General features: G+C 44.8%; 2 protein-coding genes across 2 annotated transcripts in view; one reads left to right on the top strand and one right to left on the bottom strand.

Annotated features, from left to right (window-relative positions):
- The first annotated feature begins 2,307 nt into the window (after positions 1-2,307).
- fbxl3l (F-box and leucine-rich repeat protein 3, like) lies at positions 2,308-7,074 on the top strand. Its single transcript, XM_048231341.1, has 5 exons — positions 2,308-2,542; positions 3,008-3,377; positions 3,833-3,955; positions 4,242-4,413; positions 5,364-7,074. The coding sequence occupies exons 2-5, from the start codon at positions 3,009-3,011 to the stop codon at positions 6,005-6,007; spliced, it is 1,308 nt and encodes a 435-aa protein (XP_048087298.1). The 5' UTR covers positions 2,308-2,542; position 3,008; the 3' UTR covers positions 6,008-7,074.
- A 3-nt stretch (positions 7,075-7,077) lies between these two features.
- atp10b (ATPase phospholipid transporting 10B) overlaps positions 7,078-23,486 on the bottom strand; it is a 32,900-nt gene continuing 16,491 nt past the window's right edge. Inside the window, 14 exon segments of the mRNA XM_048231340.1 lie at positions 7,078-8,696; positions 9,529-9,716; positions 10,106-10,210; positions 10,322-10,402; positions 10,856-11,056; positions 11,557-11,682; positions 12,057-12,133; positions 12,507-12,767; positions 12,770-12,818; positions 14,094-14,278; positions 14,625-14,751; positions 14,941-15,047; positions 15,518-16,079; positions 17,272-17,520. Coding sequence (XP_048087297.1) covers positions 8,507-8,696; positions 9,529-9,716; positions 10,106-10,210; positions 10,322-10,402; positions 10,856-11,056; positions 11,557-11,682; positions 12,057-12,133; positions 12,507-12,767; positions 12,770-12,818; positions 14,094-14,278; positions 14,625-14,751; positions 14,941-15,047; positions 15,518-16,079; positions 17,272-17,520 — 2,508 coding nt within the window. The 3' untranslated portion in view covers positions 7,078-8,506.

The following is a 23,486-nucleotide window of genomic DNA, read 5'->3' as shown; positions in this document are numbered from 1 at the left end:
TATAGCAAAAGACCTCAGTTGTGTTTGAATGTCAGATTGGTTTACTGTTGTTATAGCCTAATGCAAATGGTTCACAAGTGGCATCCCATATCTTTCATCTGGGAAAAAAAATAACTTTTTGAACAGTTTCTGATAATCAATGTTCAGACAAGAACAAAATATAGGCCTACAAATCATTCATCTTGACTCAGAGCCCTCAGGTGATGTTTTCTTCCAATCAGACCACATAGGCTACCATTTATTTTATTGCTCAAATGAGAACACTAAGTACCGTTTATTATTATTATTATTATTATTATTATTATTATTATTATTATTATTCATTTATGGCATGAACTATTTTTTTTTTTTCAGTACAGGCAGGTGGCTGACATGAGAATTCTTGACTTTTTTGCCTATTAAAGATCTGAAGTGTCTATGTGCCCATCGTTTCCTAGCCTTGGGGTCGGGACCCCATTGAAATTCAAATGGGGTCGGCTGAGATATTGGGTAGCCTATCTTACAATTGACCAGTACATTACATAAAAATTTATACATTAAATAAAAAATATATAAAACCTCTGATGATATCCAAGTTAAGCAACTAATCGGATTCTTCATTACAATCTAGCTATGTAAAAATGAGACATCCCACATGAGATCATCATAATGCTTGATCAACATTCCAAACAAAGTAACAAAACAACCAGGCGAGTTAGTCAAACAAACAAATTAGCTTGCTAGGACATTTGGGGAAAATACCGCTCTCAGCTGGATGTTACAGCATGAGATGCGCTCTCTCACATAACATGAATGATTGGGGTCGCCAACGTTTTGTGACATCAAAATAGGGTCACCTGCCAGAAAAGGTTGGGAACCTGGGGTAGCCTAACCTCATCAATTCTACACATCTTTACTGCCCCCTGCTGGTTCAATAAGTCCACTGCTAGCTAGAGTAAACAGAAGTGTAATCATGGAAGTGTAGAAGTGTTATCAGTTGAATGACTGCGGCCCAAAGGTCAATGAAGAGTGAATTGTTCTAAATATGGGCCAACTGACATCCAACTTTGTCAGACACCCTGGTCCACAGATTTAGTCTTGCAATTAGACTACAGATCATCTAAACATTTGTTCTGGCCTGGCTATAGCCTACCTTCTGTGTCCTATCCAGGAATGTGTTTATTGTTGTAAATTGGCCATCATTATGTTGCTGCATTGTTTCAGGTCCCTCTTGCTCATCATCCTCTGTGTGTGTGTGTGTGTGTGTGTGTGTGTGTGTGTTGTGTGTGTGTGTAGGCTGTGTGCGTGCAAGCATGCATGCATGTGTTTCAAAGCAGAGCAGGATGCAAGTTCATCCAGTAATTAATTGGGTTATCCTTGCTTATGATAACAAATAATATATCACACAACTGCACACAGGCAAATTGGCAGTAGCTTACATTAACCTAATGAGATTATTGTTATCAACAATCTATGTATAGAGACCTATGAGATATGTAGACATTTTTTCATGAAATATATTGGTTTGCAGGCTATGGTAGCGCAGTACAACAATCACTTGAGAATGCCCAAAACCACACACACGTAGACTATGCATTAAGATACCTACAAAATTGGTAGAATTTGGTAGAAAACTGGTAGAAAAATCTTGAATTTCCCCTTGGGGATCAATAAAGTATCTATCTGTCTATCTATCTGTCTATCTATCTATCTATCTATCTAAATTGGGGTTTCACCCGTCTACACCCGTGGGACAGAGATGTGAACCCTCTGATCGACAAACAGCTTTGCTTTCTATCATCTCGGGTGACTGATTAGCCTCGGCTTTGGGAGTAGCCGGTTTCTATGCGGCTCCGCTGTGTGACGTCTCTCTTGACACACTGACCTACTTTACAATTGCATGTGCACTACCGCCCGCCCTCTGTCGCTACGCTCCATGGAATAGTAAACGAATAGTAAACCAATAGTAAACCCTAGCGATTTCATTTCGACGCCTATTTCAATTGTAAAGTCTATTTCAAATGTACAAAAAAAAAAAAAACATTGTAAAAATACCATGCAAGTGGGGCAAAGGTTTTGAATGGCTGGTCTTGTTCTGTGAAGGGGTTGTTCAGACTCACGGCTATGAGGGTGAGTGCCCATATAATAAACGTTTCGAATCCACATCCAAAACTGCTATCGTATTTCATATGTGATTCATAAACCATGCTTGTGGTGTAATAAACCCTGACCAGGGGAGACCCAATGTAGTTCAGCCAAATCCATGTTTTTCCCTATTCACGTGCCACTAGAATCCCCCGCCCTCCTCCCTTTCCCGCGTCTGTTCTATCTACCAAGCTGTTGAATAGCCTAGCTACTGCCGTCTTAGTTAACACCAGAAGTTGGGCTTATAATGGGGCACGGCTGTTAGGTATTTGTGCGCTAACATTCAGGAAAGATCGACTGCGATGCCAACGGGAGTAAATGAGTAAACATAGGCTAGCCTACTACTCATAATAAGACCTTACGATTGATTTGCAATAAGATGTACCTGACGTTTGTCGAGGGACGCTAAAAAAATCAAGTGAGTATTTCCTTAGATCTCCATTTGTCTTTGGCAAAGTTTGGTGTCGTTACTTTCTATTCAAGTTGGTGTTAGCAAGTTGGTGACATCTTATTGCAGTAATAAATTTCTACAGTTACAATGTATGCGTTCCACTGGTAAGCTATGTCTGCGATATGCGTAGGCTAGTAACGCTAAATGTTCAACGTTAGTGACTGGCTGCTAACTCCGACCTACATAACTTACACTGCCTACATAACGCTAGCACGGGGTAGTTGTGGCATATCGATGCGATCCCATGTGAAATCACAAATGTTGGGAATTGTTCTGCCAATCCTCCTACAACGGACTTCTTTTTATACTAAAACCAATCTCTTGACATCTCATTATACATTGGTTAGCCCCGTGTGGGTCACGTGTTTGCCATCAGAATTGTTTTCAGATGTCGTCCTATGCAAACTCATTTTGTTTTGAATAATGTTACAGGATGATGAAAAGAGCAAGAGTAAACATCACATCAAAATGCCAAGGCTTTCCCAGCGCCGATGGCCGCATTAAAAGACAAAAAACAGAGCTCCTGGGACCCTTTTTGGCACAGAGACCAGCGGAGGACTGGGGCAATTTGCCACATCATGTGGTCCTGCAAATCTTTCAGTATCTGTCCCTAGTGGACAGGGCCAGAGCTTCATCGGTGTGTCGTCGCTGGAATGAAGTCTTTCATATTCCGGATCTGTGGCGGCGATTTGAGTTTGAGCTAAACCAACCGGCCACGTCGTACTTGAAGTCCACACACCCTGATCTCATTCAGCAGATAATTAAGAGGCACGCCCAGCACCTGCAGTATGTCAGCTTCAAGGTAAGGGAGATCACTTGTCATTCCAATCTTGAGACATCTTTGTGTCTCTGAGTTAATGTAGTTTAAGAGGTACGAAAACAACCTCTGTATCGAAGAAGAACAATTTCCACAAGGAGGCGCCAGTTTGTAGGAAAAAAAAAACCCACATACCATAATATGGTGTGTGTATGTGTGTGTGTATGTATGTGTGTGTGTGTGGAGGGGGCGGATGTGAACAAGAACTTTGTCCTTGGGTTTACTCAGCCCTATCTGTGTTTTGGCTGTCTGATCTGGTTGCTAAAACCATTCAGCACTGTTTTGGCAGTGGCCCGGATGACAATATGGAGACCTCATAAACATTTAATAGCTGTTGTCCTACAACCTACCCAAAATAGCACGTCTAACAGCAAAGTGAGTGCAATTTAAAATTCTCCAAACTGCTTTACGTTTACATCATTATTTTTTGTGACCTCTAGGTAGACAGCTGCACTGAGTCCGCAGAGGCAGCATGTAATATCTTGTCCCAGCTGGTGAACTGCACCATAAAAACACTGGGTCTCATCTCAACAGCTCGGCCCAGTTTCATGGACGTGTCACAGGTATTACACTTCAGTGGACCACACAGTAAATCATGTGAACATAATGTAATGATGGCAGTGGCAGTGCATTGTGGGTATGTGATTAACACAGTGCTTGTTGGTATAGGTTTCTGTTACTACATGCCTTTGTGCTGTGGACAAAAACTGTTTTTCTAGTTCATCCACAAAGGAAGGCTGTGTGACCGCATAGACACTTCACCTAGTTCAGGAGTGTGTTTGTTAAACGAGACTCATAACCTCAAGTCCGGGTTTCACCCTCCGACTGTTCCTCCTTCTCTTCTTGCAGTCACACTTTGTGTCGGCACTGACGGTGGTGTTTGTGAACTCCAAGTCGCTGTCTTCCATTAAAATTGACGACACGCCCGTGGACGACCCCTCCCTGAAGGTGCTGGTGGCGAACAACAGCGACACGCTGAAGCTGCTTAAGATGAGCAGTTGTCCCCATGTGTCCCCAGCCGGTAAGTGCTGAGATCTGGCCTCTGACTACTGCTGTGGGCGTGCTGTTAGGACACGCTATCAGGGATAGAGACAGAGGGGGGCATAGAGCCAGAAAGATAGAGGAAAGTGTGTGTGTGTGTGTGTGAGAGAGAGAGAGAGAAGCGAGGGAGCATAGGAGCATGGGTAATGGTGACTGAATGAGAACAACAGATTTGTTTTCAGTATGGAAATCTCAGAATCACTTTACATTACGCAGCTCTTATTACAATGTAACTATTTAATCTAATGTAGTACATCCAGGGACAAAGAGCAGCAGCACATTTAACACTCTGTAATTTAATAATTAAAAGTGACGTGAAGGATAGAGGTAGGGAGGTGGGTTAGGGTGGAGACAGTAGGTCATATCGGTACAGGACCAAACAGGACAGTAAGTGTGTTCCAGTGTTTGGGCAGGGTTCATGTTGTCACAAAGGTTGTCATGGAAAACGTTCTCAAACACCCTTTCACAGACCAGAACGGACAGTATGTGTTTGGCAGTATTACCACATACGCAAATGAGACAAAATTAAATGTATAAATATGATAACAATGTCAAAATCTACATGGCTGAGTTTGCAAGAGTAGACGCTATCTCCTTTTTAACATAAATGTCTTTTTTACTTTTTTACTTTAACTTCATTAATGTACTTTTTATAGCACACAAGTTAAAAACCAATAAACACACTCTTGGCTGTGTAAATAATCATTTTAAAAAAGTGGTTTGGACTGGATCATACACAATTCTAGTCAATCAACATATCCCGTCTGATACACAAAACAAAAGGGAAGATGATTTAATTGGCTATTGACCTCAGATATCAACAACCCTTTTGCTGGAATTGCAGACTGCACCTTTGAAAGTTATCATTATTGCTATTAAATAACGATCGTTCTGTCTGGGAAACCCCCCTTCCCCTCACACCTGTCTCAGGTATCCTGTGTGTGGCTGACCAGTGCCATGGCCTGCGAGAGCTGGCGCTCAATTACCACCTGCTGAGTGATGAGCTGCTGCTGGCGCTCTCCTCGGAGAAGCACGTCCACCTGGAGCACCTGCGGATCGACGTGGTCAGCGAGAACCCGGGCCAGACGCACTTCCACGCCATCAAGCGCAGCAGCTGGGAGGCGCTCGTCAGCCACTCACCCAAGGTCAACATCGTCATGTACTTCTTTCTGGAGGAGGAGGAGTTCGAGCCCTTCTTCCGCGAGGAGACGCCCGTCACGCACCTGTACTTCGGCCGCGCCGTCAGCAAGGACATGCTGGGCCGCATCGGGCTCAACTGCCCGCGGCTGGTCGAGCTGGTGGTGTGCGCCAACGGCCTGGAGCCGCTGGACGAGGAGCTGATCCGCATCGCCGAGCGCTGCAAGAATCTGACGGCCATCGGCCTGGGCGAGTGCGAGGTGACGTGCAGCGGCTTCATGGAGTTCGTCAAGAAGTGCGGGGGCCGGCTCACGCAGCTGTCCATCATGGAGGAGGTGCTCATCCCCGACAACAGCTACAACATGGAGCAGGTCCACAGCGAGGTGTCCAAGCACCTGGGCCGCCTGTGGTACCCCGACATGATGCCCACGTGGTAGGCCCGTGGTACCCCGACATGATGCCCACGTGGTAGGCCTGTGGTACCCCGACCCCCCGGTTACACGCACACACACACACACACACACACACACACACACACTCTCATGTGTACATGCGTACACCTTACATACTGTACATACTGGACATCCCCATCATCACACTTGGAAGACACAGACTATGACTTTGCTGTTCCGGAACTCCTTTGTGTGGTTGCCCTGTAGAAATTTGCAGAGATTTCTTTTTTTCTATTCATGTTGGTCTCTGTGGGTTATGTGTCTGTGAGATTGAAATGAAAGAGATGGGTTTGTGGACGTTTGATGGTCAGTGATGTCGGTTATATGTAATGACCTATTCTGTCTGCTTAGATAGAATTAGGTTCTGTATTTTCTGTCTTTTTCCAGTTATAATTATGCTTTGATATGCATCTGTTTACTATTTAATTAGACATTTCACTGTGTGAAATAATTGGTACGGCAATCTATCAAGTGGATTATATCTTTTTAAAACTTGTACATATTTATGTTATATGTCTTGTTTCATGAATAACATTTGATATTCTTGTTAAAAATCTTTTAACGGCAGACTTTTAAAGCTTGAGGTGTTAAAGAAATCTGTGCATTTACATTTTACAATTTAGACACAATGTCTATCATTAAAAAAAATGTCATAGAGGTTTATACTGCACCTTAAGCAAATGCATTTTTTTAATGTAAGATTTTGTATGTGTAGTTATCGGACAGTGCACTATTTTACTTGAAGCTGCCGAAAACAAAGCAAAGGGATGCTCATATTTTCTCTTTTGAAAAGGGGAGTCAGTTTTTAATATTAAGGGACACCTTTCTGTTTCAGCTGTTCCACCACATTTTGTGTTTGCCTTTTGTGCAAATGTGATGTTTGTTTGGTTGTGCCATGATCACAGAACATACTTTCTTTTTTTTACTAGGGTTTCCTACCTCCTTGTAATTAAGAAAATAAGTTTCTGTGAACTGACATGTATGTTAGTAGCTAGTCAGTAAAAGACCATATCTGAGAAACTGCAGAAAATAAAATTGTACTTTTGACACTGGACTGGGTTTGTGTTCACTTTGTGCCCCTACAGGGACGTTTTATTTCGTTAATCGCTTGCAGTACTAGCAGTACACAGTAGATGGCAATGGCGCTCTATCACTCCACTGAGTGACATCATTACGTAAAAATGCAATGAGTTCTGCAAATAGAATCAGCTCAAGAGTGAGAGTGTAGCCTCCTCGCTCCTTTTATTAAGAGTCAGAGCTACAGAGGACACTTCAATTACATTCTGCGAGGCCGAATCGTAAAAGGTGAGCCTTTTCCCAATCCATCACCAACACCGTTCCTTTTGGCTGCAAGAAAACCCGCGCGCTCATCATAGACCTCCCGCACTTGAGTGCGAAGCGCGTCAGAGCAACGTCAGCGGGACAATTAAGCATTCTGATGCAGGGGAGGATGATCTTTCATGCCTGGCCGTGGAATTTCACACTCGGCACATCTGTACGTCTAACAATTAAAAATGTAACGCAGAGCAGAATTAATCCATCCGACCCCACAACAAAACACACACCACACAGGCGCGCACATCCTAACTGGAAGAAACCTGAAACCTGGGTGTTTATTTTATTTTATTATTATTATTATTATTATTTGAAGGGGGTTGATGGTCTGTCACCATCCCGCGCAACATGCTCTCAATATGGATACATGAACCAAAAATACCAGAACATTACGTAACATCTGCAAACCGCAATTATTTCCTGAGCTGCTTGGAGCCCCAGTGAATACAAATTGGCTCTGCATGTTGCCGAGGGAAGAGAAGGAGCTCTGTAAGTGAGGAAGATGGATATGGCTAATGCCTCTGCCAAGCATTTCCTGTTCAAGTTTTTCTTATGTGTCAGCAATGAGTTGAATCGATCAATGGAGACAGATCTGTTTTTTTCAGTGCTTTGAAAGCTACTGGTGGCTTCTGAAAAAGCCTTAAGGAAGTAACAGGTTTCCTGTAATGCTTTTATCCGGGAAGACTATAACATTAAAACATATACAACAGGATACTCCATTTAAAATGGAGTGTCAGCTGCAGCAAACTGGCACAAGGCACAGGAATTAAATTAATCTTTACATAAATATTTTTTGCCTCCTTGTCCAAAGAAAAAAAAAAAAAAAAAAAGCCGTATTTGTAGTTGTCGCTGGTGGTATGTGCAGTGTAGCTCAGACATCCTTCAAAAGCATCTTTCCCTGTGTACAAAACATTAAAAGCAATTCTATATTTACCAGACAACAACAACAAAAATGAAGTCATACAAAAATAACGCTCAGCGTGTTTCCTCTCCCGTTCTTTCACTTCTTCTCCGTGTCCCCCTGGGGCTCTCCCACACCCCAGAGAGATGTCCTCCGGGATGGCGCCCCTCTTCCTGACGGCTGATGCCCAGTCCTGTCACAGTTTTTTTGGAGAAGCTGGGTGCCGATGGGGCTGGGGTGTGGTGGGGCTATGCCAGTGTGGGTGAGGGTGGGGGTGAGGGCGAGGAGAGGCTGGAGAGGGTGAAACGAGGGTCGTTCGGGGCTGCCGAGGCGTTGATCGGGATTGGCTCCTCCAGGGAGGGGGGCATGCGGTCCAGCTGCCGAGCGAACAACAGAGGGGAGGGCGCCAGCGTTCCCCTTAGAACCTGCACTATGTACCTGAGAGATGGAGGAAGGGGGGGAGAGAGAGAAAAGGAAGAGATGGTGTGAGAGATGGAGACGGGTGAGGGAGAGAGAGAGAGAAAGCAAGAGAGAGGGAGGTGGAAAGACAGAGAGAGAGTTATTGAAGGAAGAGAGAGAGAGAGCGAGAGGGATGAGTGATTTTGATAAGAAACAGAGGCAAATGGGAAGAGGAAACAGGGCAGTGAACGGCAGCAAAGAAATAGAGAAACAAAAATTGAAAGACAACAGGAGAATGCAAATGGAGTATATGATAGCAAGAGAGCAAAAGAGAGAGGGAGAGATGGAGAGAGAGAGGGAGGGAGAGAGAGATGGAGGGAGAGAGGGAGGAAGGTGAGGGGGGGGGAGAGCAGGTGAGAAAATAAGCCAGTGGATATGATGCTGGTCTGACTGCCAATGAGAAGCGTGGTGAACAGGAGGCCAGTGCTGCTCTGCATGCCTGAGAGGCCAAATCAGCCCCTCCTGACCTGGTCTACATCACACACACTTACGGGGGTGGGGCGCACATGCTCAGAATACACAAGCCAAGGGTGTGTGTGTGTGTCTGTGTGTGTTCACATGTGTGTGCCTGTTTAATGCGAAGGGGGGGCTGAGGACAACGTTCATTAAAGCTCATTAAAAAGGTCATCCCACTACAAACACAGACCTGAAGGTTATACCCAAAGGACTTTACATCTTTTGTCCTACATACAGTACAATTCAGGTTCATTTGCATCAAAGTAAAGAGACCCCCAGTGCCTGCTCCTTAAACAAAAACAAAAGCTCAATGTCAGCCAGGGGAAATGAGAGAAGGGTGGCGTAGGGAAATTACTTGGGCAGCAGAGCCACGACGATGGTGATGAGGCACGTGAGGTAGAACATGGGGTCGGCCATTTGCTGCTGCATGATCCAGTAGGGGTTGGACGGAGGGTTGCAGGTCACGCAGATGGCACTGTAGGCCAGCGTCACGCCAAAGTACAGCAGCACACTGCCCACCATCACTACCCAGTGCACCACCGTCTGAAAGAGGACGAGTCAAAGAGAGAGAGAGAGAGAGGGGGAGGGAGGAAGAGAGAGAGAGAGAAAAAGAAGGACAGAGAGACTGGGGAATCAGAGAGGATGTTTCTGATCGTTATGCAATCATCTTTTCTATTCCAGTGGACACGGAGTGAGTTGAGTTAAAAAGTTCAAAAGGGCCTTCGAAAATGAAATCTGGGATCTTAACACTGGTTTGCATCATACGGTGTCAGTGGTATTTATGTTTCTTTGTTTATCTCATCATACGGTGTCAGTGGTATTCATGTTTGTTTGTTTATCTCATGTTTAAGCTAATCACAGTATTTGACTCTAGGCTGGGAGCATTTGAGAGATTGGGTGTACTAAAATGGTTGATCCAGGAAGCTACTCACCCATGCATTTATCTCTATGGCTAGATGAAGGATTATAGTAAACAGAGACACTGTATTTATTGGGTTTCCGAATGCGAAGATGTCGATGTCAGAGCCCTGGTAGGTCTTGGGAGGGACAAACAAAAAAGACAAAATTAGAAGAAAAATGATGAAGGGGCAGAGATCAGCTGGGGATTGTCTGAAGAAACGCAACTTCATTGTTTTTCCCCGACTCACCAAATATGGGATGAAGAAGCAGACCAGGCTCTGATAAAAGGCATCCAACATGCCGATCCAAAAGGCGGAGCGTCTGTACCCCTGCAAATAAGAGCAGCAACCCCTCTGGTCATATCGTGTCCCACAGCAATATCGCACAGCTGTCGGTTGTTGCTAGTAATGTTATTTCCCTCTTGTTGTGTTATCTTTGCTAATTCTATTTCTGACTCGCTCAATTCAATATCTGGTGGTCTGGCAACAAGAGTTTGAGAGCAGGGGAGCATAATGGAACATGCAGACAAGGCCAAATGTGTTCAGCAAATCTGTCTTTGATTGCTTTTCCTTCCATTAATTGACAAACACCTGGATAGGAGCGTAGGTAGCAATTGTAGGGCCCCTGGAAATTCAGATTTCTGTTTTTTCGAAACCCCCATCCGCCCACACACACACACCCTTTATTTGCCCCTATATAGACAGCAATCAATAACAAAGTGTGTGTGTGTGTGTGCGTGTGTGTGTGTGTGTGTGTGTGTGTGTGAGAGTTTAACTACACACCGCAGAGTGCTGACCAATCTTGTACAGCTCAGGGATGGAGAGCAAGGTTGTCGCGGAGACGTCTTGGTCCATGATGCCGTGCATGATTGGGGGCACAGAGGTGAAGAAGAGGTTGAAAAAGATCATGAGCCAGTAGTCGATCATGGCCGTGCCAGAGAACCCGCAGTAGAACTGGTACCAGAACAGCAGGGCCACGTACGCCTGGGGAACCATGGCAAACGACAGGAGAGAAGGATGACGAAGAACAGGAGAGAGGAGGATGTTGTTACAGTAAACAAATGTGCTAGTATTGATGGTGAGAACTGATGGTGAAGAGCAAATGGACAGATGAACAGCACTTTTATGATGGAGAGAGAGAGAGCATACAAGTGCATCTGGAGAGAGAGGACACAGGTGCATCTCCAAACACTGGAACAGCATGGAACAGTTAATCTTTTCCTGTAATTTATGGGCTTTTTGAGATGCACCTGTATGTGTTTTCTGATTATGTTGTTTATGAGTTTTCTATGTATTTCTTTATAGTATATCCTGCAATACAGCAATACAGTATGTACCTGTAGCAATTTTGTTTTCTGGCACTAATATATTCCCCTAATTAGGTATTTTATGCTAGTGATATAAATACACAAAAACACATTTTTATTTATAATCAAACACATTTTATTTTCAAACTGATAATTATAACCTCTGAGGGCATTTACCAAGTTCTTGTAGAAGAAGTAGATGACCATGTTTGACAGTCTGGAATAGCACCAGTGCCCATGAACCAGAAGTAGCTTCCTCAAGTGTTTGAAGCGAGAAATCGCAAAGTCGCTGGCCATGACAGCCTGTGAACAAGAAGCCACATTATTGTTTTGTTTTTTTTTCTGTTATTTCCGAATCGTCACATGCCTTTTAAAAAAAGAGAGAGGATTTAAGATCTGGTGAATCATGGACAGGCACAATTAGAGCAGCTTCGCATCGGAGCATGAAAGCCTTGTGGGTGAGTCAGGTGATACACCCAAGCCAAGAAAAACAGAAGTATGTAAAAAAAAACCTGCCTCCCTGAGTGAAGGGATGTGTGTGTGTGTGTGTGTGTGTGTGTGTGTGTGTGTGTGTGTGTGTGTGTGTATATGTGTGTTTGTATGTAAGTGTGAGATGGGAGAGTGGTGGTGGTGGTGGTGCTGTGTAACTGCTAAAGGCCCCGAAGGTGAATACAAACCTGCATCCCCTCTTGACCAGATATTCCGATACCAACGTCAGCAGCCTGGATCATGTTCACATCATTCGCTCCGTCACCTGCAGATAAAGCATTAAAAAAGAAAGAGAGAGAGAGAGAGACAGAGAGGGAGAGGAGGGGAAAAAAGAAAGGTTTTAAAAGAAATCGTTGCCATGGCAACCTTTTCTCTTTTCTTCCTCTTCTTCCTCTTTTTTTTTCAAATTACACGACGAACACACAAACAGCTTGTCAGGGCTGGAGAGGGTATCTTCAAACGAGGCAGCGAACAGTGAAAAAGCCAGAGTAGATGCTCTGGCTCTCTTAGGCAGAGTCAGAACTCTAAGCGTCACTCTCCTTTGATCCCTCCAATAAATAAATAAATAAATAAATACATAAATAAATAAATAGAAACAGCGGGGTGTTTGTAGTTAGCACAGAGCTAACACTAATTACCGATGGCAAGGGTCATGACCTGAAGCTTGTCGCGCACCAGCTTGACCACGGTGCTCTTCTGCAGGGGCGTCACCCGGCAACAAAGCACCGAGCGGCAGCAGCGGCACAACTCCACAAACTTTGACCTCAGGTCCTCCTCCTCAAGCACCATGCCAAGCGTCCGTCCGTCAATCATCAGGCCAATGGTGGGGTCATCGCCCAGGCCCATGGACCCCTGGCCCCCGAAAGTCTCAGCAAAGCCCCTGCAGTCCGGCCCGGCCCGTACCTCCTCACCTCCTCCAGTGTGCACTCCAGGGTGGACCTGCACACGGCCTGGAAGACAAAGCAGCAGCACTTTCAGGAACTCGTCTCCCCATCGCCTCTTTACCACATGCCCGCCTGCCCACCCTGCGGATATTTGTGGGTTGTTATCGTGTCCAAATGGGAAATCCTTCTCCCTGCAGATCCCTGTCAATAATCACCAGTAAACAGTAGCGGCACAAAACCCTGAGTCTTTTGGTACAGTCTGGGTTGTTATCAAGTGATGCTCTCCCTCTAGACCCAGTCCGCTGCCGCTGCGCCAAACTCTGGGACCATTTATGTCCAATATAGCCGCAATGAGTGACGGTAGCCTAAGGACTTCTGTTGTAATGAAGATATTTGGGTTAGGTCTATTGAAATACTGTTTATTGCCTGACTGTTCTGTGTAGTCCAATGCCTCTGCAGATTAATTGGGCGTAGGACAAATACTTTGAGCTGTTTCTGCAGTTTCTAGTTCTCCCCCACAGCTGGTCCTCAGCAAAGGAAGTCTGGTCAGAAGAGGAGAGAGAAGAGCTGTGACTATTTGAACCCTGTCTGGACTGAGCTTGAGAAAAACGTGGCGAAAGCACTCCAGCTTTGAGTTGCACACAGTGTACTTTCAATATGGGACAAGGATTTAATTATATAATAACTAACAAACTGATTCAATTAGACCCCATCTCAAGTAAGCCCGAGAGGAATGCACTGTGTCTGGGTAAGAAAAAAAAAAGAAGACAAAAAAAGAAAGAAGAAGGGAAAAAATGAGAACAGTTTTCTGCTCTTCCAGATCTGTGGAAATGGGATTATGGTTCACCAAAATGAGAAGCTCATTGCAGCCAATTCTGCTTTGCTTTAGTCTTTCCATTAAAAGGCTTTGACGGTGACATGTTAGATTTGCCAAACGGGGGAAAAGGCTGTTACGGGAATATGAATGCATTTTAATGAGGAATGTATTTTAGTCCTCGATGTGACTCTCTCTTTAAACCAATCATCTTCTGACCCCCGAATCAACCAGCACCCACACACAGAGCGAGACTATGAGCTCGCTGTGCAACCACTGAGGCCACCGAGGAGGACAGGGAGCACTTTGGCTTGGCTATGGACATCAGACAACACTATTTTGGTATCAGCACAATTTCAAACACTCTCCATTAAACCTTTGCATCGGGGCCAAAAAATCAATACAGAGGGATGAGACGCAAAAAAAACGAAAGTGCAGCGGGGGCGCTTTTAAACAGAGCGAGCGAGCGAGGGAGGGAGGGGGCAAGGGAGGGAGAGACGGAGGGAGGGAGGGAGGGTGTGGGGCACCTTGTTGTCTGTGTTGAGAGTGAACACCAGGTCTCTGTGGTCCAGCAGCTTGCAGGAGTAGGCGATGTTGACGGCTGTCTCGGGCTTGTCCCCGGTCAGCACCCAGACCTGCATGCCAGCCTCCCGCAGGGCTTCGATGGTTTCTGGAACATTCTCCTGGAGACGATCTTCAATTCCTGTGGCTCCTGTGTCCAGAGTAATGCTTTTTTACTACATGAACTAACGACAAAGACATCAAGGTCTCTCTCTCTCTCTCTCTCTAACACAGGCACAGACAGACACTCACACACAAACAGATGCACAGACACACAAATACACACAACACACACACACACACAAAATAGATGGATGGACACACAGAGACACACACACACACACACACACACACCCACCACCTCAAGCACCCTACAGCCATGGAATTGAGGTTATGCAGAAAGATGACAGGTTTATAAAAGACAAACAGGCCACCGCACAGGACAGGAGCGAGGGCTGGATTTTGTCATAGGCACAGATATCGTGCCCTTGGTTCACCTATCAGAGTTAGGCTCGTCTCCAGCTGCACAGCAGTGTCCATAAGAAGCTCCTCTCTGTTCTCGATGGCTGATATCGCTTGCTGTCTTACCAATGACCAGTCTTCGTACTCCTTCTGACTTACAACCTGAGAAAGAGTAGGACGTTAAGAGTTTGGAGGAGAAAAAGCAGGATGGAGAGAGAGAGAGAGAAAGAGAGGATAAAATGCACAAAGATGAAAAAAAATAGTATGCTAATAAATACATTTCACTGTTGTGCTAATGGTAACACAAGATTTATACTGTTGACTCCATCACGTAGTTTTGTGTGAACTAACCTTTTTGGCAAAGCACAGAGTGCGCAGCCCATCTCGGGCATACATGTCCAGATGTCTCTGTGTGCTACTGCAGACACGCTTCCTGAGCTCACGCTGAGACACGCTCTCTGCAGTCAAGAGAACATTTCCAGTGAGAAGATATGGAGAAAAAAACTGTATTGTCAGTCACTGTACTGAAAGACATTTATAGGAGCTAAAAAGTCCCATAGACAACGATATACAATGATATTATAGCAGCAGCATAGACAAAGCAATGATCTAAATACAGGCAATTATGAATTTTACATTTGGATAAATTCCACGAATTAACTGAATAACGATCAGCATCCAAAAAGCCAAACAATAATTGACTTGGAGATGAAACAGCCAGCGTTGCATTTCAGGCACACCCTAACGATTCCAGCGAGAACTCCACAGGGACATGTTAAGACATCTTCACACAGAGCTCGAACAGAGAAGCCGAGTCGATAACCTAATCAGTGGTGTGAATGTGGCTACACAAAGCTCATTGGTAATCAATCGAGAAACCCTCTCCCTCAGAGGTCACGGTGAGGAGGCGAGGAAGTGTCATCCGTACCGCCAGCAGGCTCGCCCAGCAGCTCCATGACAGCGGAGTCGGCTCCTTTGGTGTAGAGGAGGATCTCGCGTGTGCGCGGGTGACGCACCAGCACCGACATACGCTTTCGGGTGGAGTCGAAAGTCAGGATGTCGATCACCTCGTAGGTGAGAAGGGCGCCGCGGGGCAGGCGGACGGTCACGCGGTCCGGCGTACGCTCCAGGAGGGTGAAGCCGTAGGCCCTCGCCGCGTGCACCAGGGCTGCCTCGTCGGGGCTCTGGGACTCGTAGCACACGGTGTCGGGTGACGCTGGCCCCGGCTCGGGCCTCTGTCTCTGGGCCTGATGGGGGGTCACCTCGGGCTGTGTTTTGGGGCTCCCTCCCTCGGGGGTAGTGGTGCAGACATCGGGCGTGTGCAAAATGTCGGGGGGCTCCTCGTCTGCGGCGAAAGGGTCTGCCAGGGGCTCCTGTTTGCCAGTGAACACTTTAAACATGCTCCGTGGGGACCGCATCTTCTTCAGCAAGCCACGCAGACGCCCCCCAAGAGTCTGAGGTGCGCAGGAATTGTGACGCCCTTTGATGACCTGCACCAGACAAAACACACGTAAGTAAACACATAAACAACAACATTACTCAAGTTACAGGAATGCAGTCAGTGAGTGTTTGGGGGGAGACGGTGTCCCTCTACAGGCCTTGTCTTAGTCTCACTGTCAGATCATTTCTAACATCTGAAATCAGAACTTTCCAACTTAAACAGCGCAGCTCGCTCTGAGGAATCAAATGACCCATAATGGCTAACATGTACTGTAACAACTTTACAAGTGAGGCCTCTTTCGCTCTTTCAGCTGTACTTTTCCACCACGGTCACAAAAGAACTGATAGTCCGTCTCCTGCCGCCCCAACAAAAGTGATATAACACTTCACTACCGGTAATCAAATTAATTAGGGGTGACCCTGATTCCACCGCCAAATGCCTGTGTGTCGCAGGTCTGTGGACAGAAGTGATTTATTCCTCAGACAAAGTCATTTGGTCGGAGTCCTCAACTGCAATTTGGGATATTAGCGTTGACCAGCCCTGAGAGGGAGTCAACTTGGCACAAATCTTCTTCGCCCGAGCTCGCAGCGGGAGCGTTGCGACGAGGAGGAAGTGGAAAGGACCATTAATTTAATTGGAGAAATTGCTCAAATGCACTGATCTCCCTGGCCCTGTCTGTATCTGTGAGAAAGGGAAAAAAAAAACTCCTGGCTCTTTTTGCAAAAACGTCTTTAGTGCAGGGCTGACAGGACGCAGCAATCTCAGCTGTTTAACAATAAACTGGGCACACCATTACAGTCTGCCTCAGCAATGGCAGCTGAAGATAATGAAGCTGGTCTGCTGGTGCTCCTGTCAGTTTGACATTGGGAAGATGCTGGTTGGGAGGGCTTGTGTTTATTCCATTCATTTTTCTTTTTGTTTAGTTTAGTTGATGACTCACACTTCTTGTGCATGTGTGTGTGTGTGTGTGTGTGTTTGTGTGTGTGTGCGCAGGTATGTGTGTGTGTGCGCGTGTGTGTGTGTGTATGTGTGCGCGCGCGAGCGTGTGTGTGTTTGTCGTGGGTGTGTGTGTGCACGTGCGTGTGTATAACACTGTTTGTGTGTATGCATAGCATTGTGTGTGTGTGTGTATATGTGTGTGTGTGCGTGTGTGTGTGTGTGTATAACACTGTATGTGTGTATGCATAGCATTGTGTGTGTGTATACTCCTACAAGGTCACGGTCACACAGTACATTCTCACCCTCTGTCTCTGGGCTGTTGCTGTGGAAACCAGAACCGTGTTGCAGATGGCGAGGGCCACAAGGAAGTCCAGGTGTGGGCTCCACTCGGGGCCAGGTGTGGGCGCCAGGTGAGGGCCAGGTGTGGGCGCCAGGTGAGGGCCAGGTGTGGGCGCCAGGTGTGGGCCCTGGTTGAGGGGCCCTTCCTCCCACTGGCGCTCAGCCTCCAGGACCTCCTGCTGGAGCTTGCTGTCTGGGACCACCACCGTCTCCTGCAGCGGGAGAGAGACACAGAGGGGTCAACACCAGAAAAAATATGGAAGTAGATGTGTGGATGTGTGTGTGTGTGTGTGTGTGGTTTGTACTTGTATGCATACTAGAATATGGATGGTGTGTGTGTGTGAGTGAGTGTGTGCTAACATGCATGCCAATATGTGAATTTGTGTGTGTGCCAGATAGTGTCTCTGTTTATATGTGTGTGAGTGTGTGTACTTGTGGGTGTTTTTTTGCACATGCTTGCGTGGATGCCGATGTGTGTATGTCAGGACATTTGCATGTGCACGTGTCTCTGTGTTTTAGTAGATGCCTCTGTGTGGGTGAGTGTGAGTGTGTGTGTGTGTGTGTGTGTGTGTGTGTGTATGTGGTGTGTGTGTGTTTGTGTGTGTGTGTGTGTGTGTGTGTGTGTGTGTGTGTGTGTGTGTGGGAGGGCCGGACAACACTGGAGCGGGGGTGGGCGAAATTCAAAAATAGCCAAACACTGTTATGGAAATCATGCGATCATGGCTTATCGACCATGAGAGTCGATCCAATAGTGGCTGAGCGCGCGGCAATCTGCACACCATCAGCGGCTCCTGTTTCATGCACCTCAGCAGGCCCATATGTCGGCCCACGGAAACAGAGCCATCCGGAGCCAGAATGGCTGTGCTCTTCACTGACACCAAACTGCTCGGCCATCTGCGGGCCAGACGGGCGTCATGACGCCGTGTGTCGCTCGGGTGATGAGGATGAGGAGGATGACGAGGACGATGATGGATCATGTGTGGACTCGTGCCGACCAGAGCAGAAGAACAGTGGGAAAGTTTTTAATATGGTGGGGTGTGTGTGTGTGTGTGTGTATGTGTGTGTGTGTGTGTCAGGTGGGGGGTTTGGTGAGGGTTGATCAGGTTTATGACGAGCACATGAGCCTGATTAACAGCACAGTGTCAACATGAGCAACTCATTTGTGTGTATTGGGGGCGTGCGTTTGTGGTGTGTGTGTGTGTGTGTGTGTGTGTGTGTGTGTGTGTCAGGTAGGGGGTATGGTGAGGGTAGATCAGGTTTATGACGACCACATGAGCCTGATTAACAGCACAGTGTCAACATGAGCAACTCATTCGTGTGTGTTGGTAATTGGTGTTGTAATGGTGTATGTTTGTTTGGTTTTAGAAAGTACTGTAAGCCCACTGCCGTATTTTAGTTAGAGAGAACAAAGCTTCAACATTACCAATTCATGCTAACGTATTTTGGTTGAATGCCAGAGACTATTTTTGGTTACTAGCTGCTACCTACACACTGGTGAATAAACTTAAAGAAAGAATCCTAACTCCTTTGTGTCCTATGTGGTTGAACTTCCATAGGCTATGTTGGTAATGTGTTGATAATACTGTTGGAGGTCCTTATGCCGACCCAAGCCAACTTGTGATGTCATCGTAATTGATTCGGCCGCCATATTGGATTTAATCAAAAACACGTACAAGTTTTCGCAGGTCACAAATTTCAGCGGATCCTCACCAAAATTGGCAGAGACCATCTTCAGACCATAGCCTTTCAATATGTTGCTTTCTGGAACAATTGACAAAAGCATTCGCCCGTAACAGCCAATCGAAATTGGTGGTGAAGCCGCCAAACAGGAAGTGAGCTCATATCTCAGCAACCCTGCCATGTATCATAACCAAACTTACTACATGGATTCATGACCCCATTAGGAGGACACTCAAAATTTCTTTTTTGATGTGAAACTGATGACAACATGTTCCATCCAGTTCATTCTAATGCGTGCGTGCAAGGGCGGGGCGTGCCAGGACGGGGTGGGACGGGCAGGGGTGATTAGGTGGGGGGCTGGCTGGCGGAGGCAGTGACAATACTCAGCCCTGTTTCAGCCCTACAAAATCAATTATGTTTTGATATTAAACTTCTTGAAAGTGTTGATGGCGGGTATCTGCTGAATTCCATCTTGTCACCGTGGCTACTCCGGCCTATACTGCTTGGCCCCCTCATTGCTGCTTGCAGCTATATTTCATTCTGATTTTTTGTCAGTCAGTATGTTTACATGCACAGGTAAGTCGAGCTACAGTTATTGCTCGGCTGGGATTTGACCATAGACCACTGTCATATTCGTAGACCAGTGTTTCTCAAAGTGTGGTCCGGGGATTACTGGTGGTCCGCAAGCTATCCCAAGTGGTCCACGAGCAGACGTGGTAAAATATAATATAGATGAGTTGTTTGCTATATTGAACCAACTTGTATGTAAAAACAGTTCTGCAACACTGTCTATATGTAAGATATGCCAGTTTAAATCATACAGTATGAATCCACACAATAAGCAAAGTGCAAAGACAACTAGACTGCATTTCCGGCGGGAACTGCGAAAGTGTGCTTGCCCTGGTCCGGTCAGCAACGTGAGCAGACAGTGGCATACGCTATGCTGAACCTGGCTTGATCCAGGCATTGTAACGGTGCCTTTCAGTGTTGGAGCAGTGGCAATATCCCAAAAGCTCTAGGAGAGGGCTATTCAACTATTGGCTTGCGGGTTGAATGTGATTCGTTGGATTTTACCTTTGGCCTGCCTTTGAATTTAGCTTCTATGACTGAGATCAAATCAATAAAATAAAATGACAGCAGTGACTGGCTGCAAAAATAAATAATGTCACGTGTCTTGCGCCTCTCAAACTGGGCTATCAGGTAACCTACAGAGGAATTGAAATTATGAAATATGACCAAGGCATTAAAAGCTACTTGTTTGTCAGGATACTTTTTCACTGATTTATTTAAAAAAATATGAGCTATGAGTGTGAATGTTATATATTCCATCCCACAAATTATGTTTTACTGGTTTATTTGACAAATAATCTATATGGATTTGCTCTATAAAGACCGTGATGTCTGTTTGGGATTGTTTTGTGAGCCTGGGGTTGTTTTGAGAGCCTATTGATGTAGCCTATCTCAGAATAAAGGAATACTTCATATTACTCTAAACCACCGTCTGTAAATCAACTGTATACTACTGTCTACATTGCACTATATTTCTTGACCTGTCTCTGTATGTTTCATCACCTTTCTATACTTTGCCTCACATTGCAACACAGCTCAGATCTTTGGTTGCTATGAAGGCCAGTCGCTCTAAATGGATGGTTGATATGGCCAAAGGCCAGTTCTATCTCTGCCGTTGTCAAGCGGGCATATAGTAGAATTCTGATTAACCTTATCTTATTTAAAACATCTCTATTTTACTTATCCCACTTCCATACAGTGGGTCCCATTAAGAAGTGGCCACTTCATTCGGCTACCGTGATTCACACAGCAGCATTAATAAATTAATCTGTCACCATATGCCTATGCTTACGCTTGCAAAGAAAACATTTTAATTTGATCCACATGAAACGCTACATTTCATTTACATGTTGACAATGAGTAGGCTAGTTTTGATTGTTGGTGGTGTTATTGCATGCCTACAATGCAAGTTCCCTCGCGATTGGAAGCTCCTGTAGACAATAGTAGACGATTTCAAAACATCGCGTTAGGGAGTCCTTAGGAGTCCTTGCCACTTCTTTTTAAGCCGTCACAGACGTGGGTGCTACTTTTAGGGCTAAAGTGCTTCGTGAATTACTGTTGGTAAAAAAAAAATAGCAGTCCTAAAGTTACACGATCTAAGTTACGAAAGTGCAAGCATCTCATATCAAATGACCATGGCATTACGCTAAACAACATAAATCCCAATTAGCAACATAGCACTACATCTCCTCCTCCCTATAGCTAGCCACACAAGAAATTAATGATACTAAATCTCTACTTAGCATGCTTCTCCGCTTTAGCATTCTAATAACAGAAGGGGCACATTTATGTTGACCACTACAACATGACTCATTATGTCTGTAACGTTAACTGTATAAAACACTTACTTTCATAAAGGACGACACCATCCAGCACATGGAAACCGATATTTTAGGTTCTTGGCCACAAACTCAAAAACGTGTCTCTCTGGCCCTGTTCTAGAATCTTTGCTCTGAAGGCTGTGTTGCTAAGGCAACATCAAATAAACTAAAATGATAGTCTTTCAGTATTAAATGTGTACGTGTGATTCAATGGATGTGTGTGGTTTGCAATTAGAATAAACAAGAAATAACATTTCCAATAATTTCCCATGATAAATTACATAATATTTGCACCTTCCTTACTTGGGAATCTCACAATCGTATTTCAAGTAGGCTACACTAGTGAAATGTAATACAACGTTGCCACCTAGCTGCCCAGATAGTTCTAGGCTATTTAACATTAACGTGACATTGATTGTTTATTCTTTCGTCAACTCCATGCTTTTAGGAAAACAATCTTTTATCATAGTACCCTCTTCAATGAGCGATTACCAGCTCGTTTTTGTAACAGAGATAGCTGTTTATTATCCCTAGATTTACAGAAACACCTATTCATATTAATGTCGTAGCCTATGGAGTGCTGCCGACCACTGTTCATGCCTTGCATGTCTTTACAACAAAACAACACAGTAAAACCTAAATGCCCGTAAACATATGCATTTGCATACTTGTAACATTTTTAATAATACTCTCCCATCATGATATTTAACAATAATGAAAAATTTAATTTGAATACCAATCAATGTGAAAACAACTCTATTATGTAAGCTATATATAGCTACTGTTCTCCTTGCTATTTCAGTTCAGAAGTCCATACTATCCCATGGCAGAGCAAGGATTTCATGATAGGCAAGGTTGCCTGGAGACATTGTGCATACATGGAAGACATTGTGATAGAAGGTGAATGGTGTGAGTTACCAAGTACCCATGGGTGGTTTGCCAAATGATGGAAACTTTTGGAATATTTCTTTTTTTTTTTTTTTGCCTATGCACCCTCACACTGGAGTCCCCAGTTCATATACAAAATTTGGTATCGATATGTGACAGTGTTCCTGAGATATGGATCTACTTCCTGTTTCGAGAGCTTAAATCCGATTTCGTTTTGTGTGGCTTAACGCTTTTTTGAAAATCAAAAAATCCTTCTGCTAACATTTGTGAGGCTTGGTCCAAGGATAATGTACGTCAAGTTTCGTGGCTTAGGACCAAATTTTGTGACCTGTGAAAATTTAGTTTCGCTTTCTGTTCAATCCAATATGGCGGACGAACGGCACGCCCCCTGATCGCCATCTTCACGACCAACTTACACCGGTACTGACCGGACGTTTTAAAAGTTGGAACGGTGTCTCTGTCTCAAAGGGCCTAGGTGCTAGGGCTGACAAAAAAATTAGGAGACGGGAAAAATAATAATAAAACTTAAGAAGAACAATAAGTGTGCTGCTTTGCAAGCACACTTAATAAGCATGGTGGTTCAGTGAGTAGGCCTATTGTGTAGACTAATTATAGGCTACTGTTGAAGTAGGTCTAATTTTTTTTTTTTAGCTAGGGTTAGTTAAGTGGTCCTGAAACTGAAAAAGTTTGAGAAACACTGTCATAGGCCAAAGTATTAATGTTTTTTACTCCGCTTTGCTAGATGGCGATATGCTTCAAATACAACACATTCCCCAAACAGACTCTCCATCTTAGCCATAGCTAACTTGCTAGCTTAACTTTCCATATTAGCTTACTTTTGCTAGCAAACTTTGCATCATCAATCTAACTAGTTAAATAGTTGACATTACATGATGAACATTTTCGTATGGACATTCTGGGGATGTTAATTTGTATGAGAGAAGCTTCAACTTCTGGGTATGTAGCGTTGTGGTAGAGGGAGCCTTAAAGCTTAGGTAGTTAGCTTGCTAACTCTGGCATAAATCTCCAGTGTTCTTGTTCCATGTAGTTTCGCGGTTGCAGCCACAGGGTTACAGCAACAGCGTGACTAGCCTACAGGAAAGCAGTTGTATGAACTCATTCGAATATTTTGAAAACGTAACAGCTAGATATTCTGTCTTCTCATTTTGTAGACTAAAATGAAGAGAGATTTTATCTTAGTTTTTTTTTATTTCATGCAA

The sequence above is a fragment of the Alosa alosa genome, chromosome 21 (genome assembly GCF_017589495.1).
Source record: "Alosa alosa isolate M-15738 ecotype Scorff River chromosome 21, AALO_Geno_1.1, whole genome shotgun sequence".
Classification (NCBI taxonomy): Eukaryota; Metazoa; Chordata; class Actinopteri; order Clupeiformes; family Clupeidae; genus Alosa; species Alosa alosa.
This window is presented reverse-complemented; position numbering and strand designations above follow the sequence as displayed.

Bases quoted from the DNA above. Each gene is read 5' to 3' on its own strand.
- fbxl3l (XM_048231341.1), top strand. From the start codon at position 3,009: ATGATGAAAAGAGCAAGAGTAAACATCACATCAAAATGCCAAGGCTTT. The intron at 3,378-3,832 runs GTAAGGGAGATC...TGTGACCTCTAG, and splicing joins TGCAGTATGTCAGCTTCAAG to GTAGACAGCTGCACTGAGTC. The intron at 4,414-5,363 runs GTAAGTGCTGAG...CACCTGTCTCAG, and splicing joins TCCCCATGTGTCCCCAGCCG to GTATCCTGTGTGTGGCTGAC.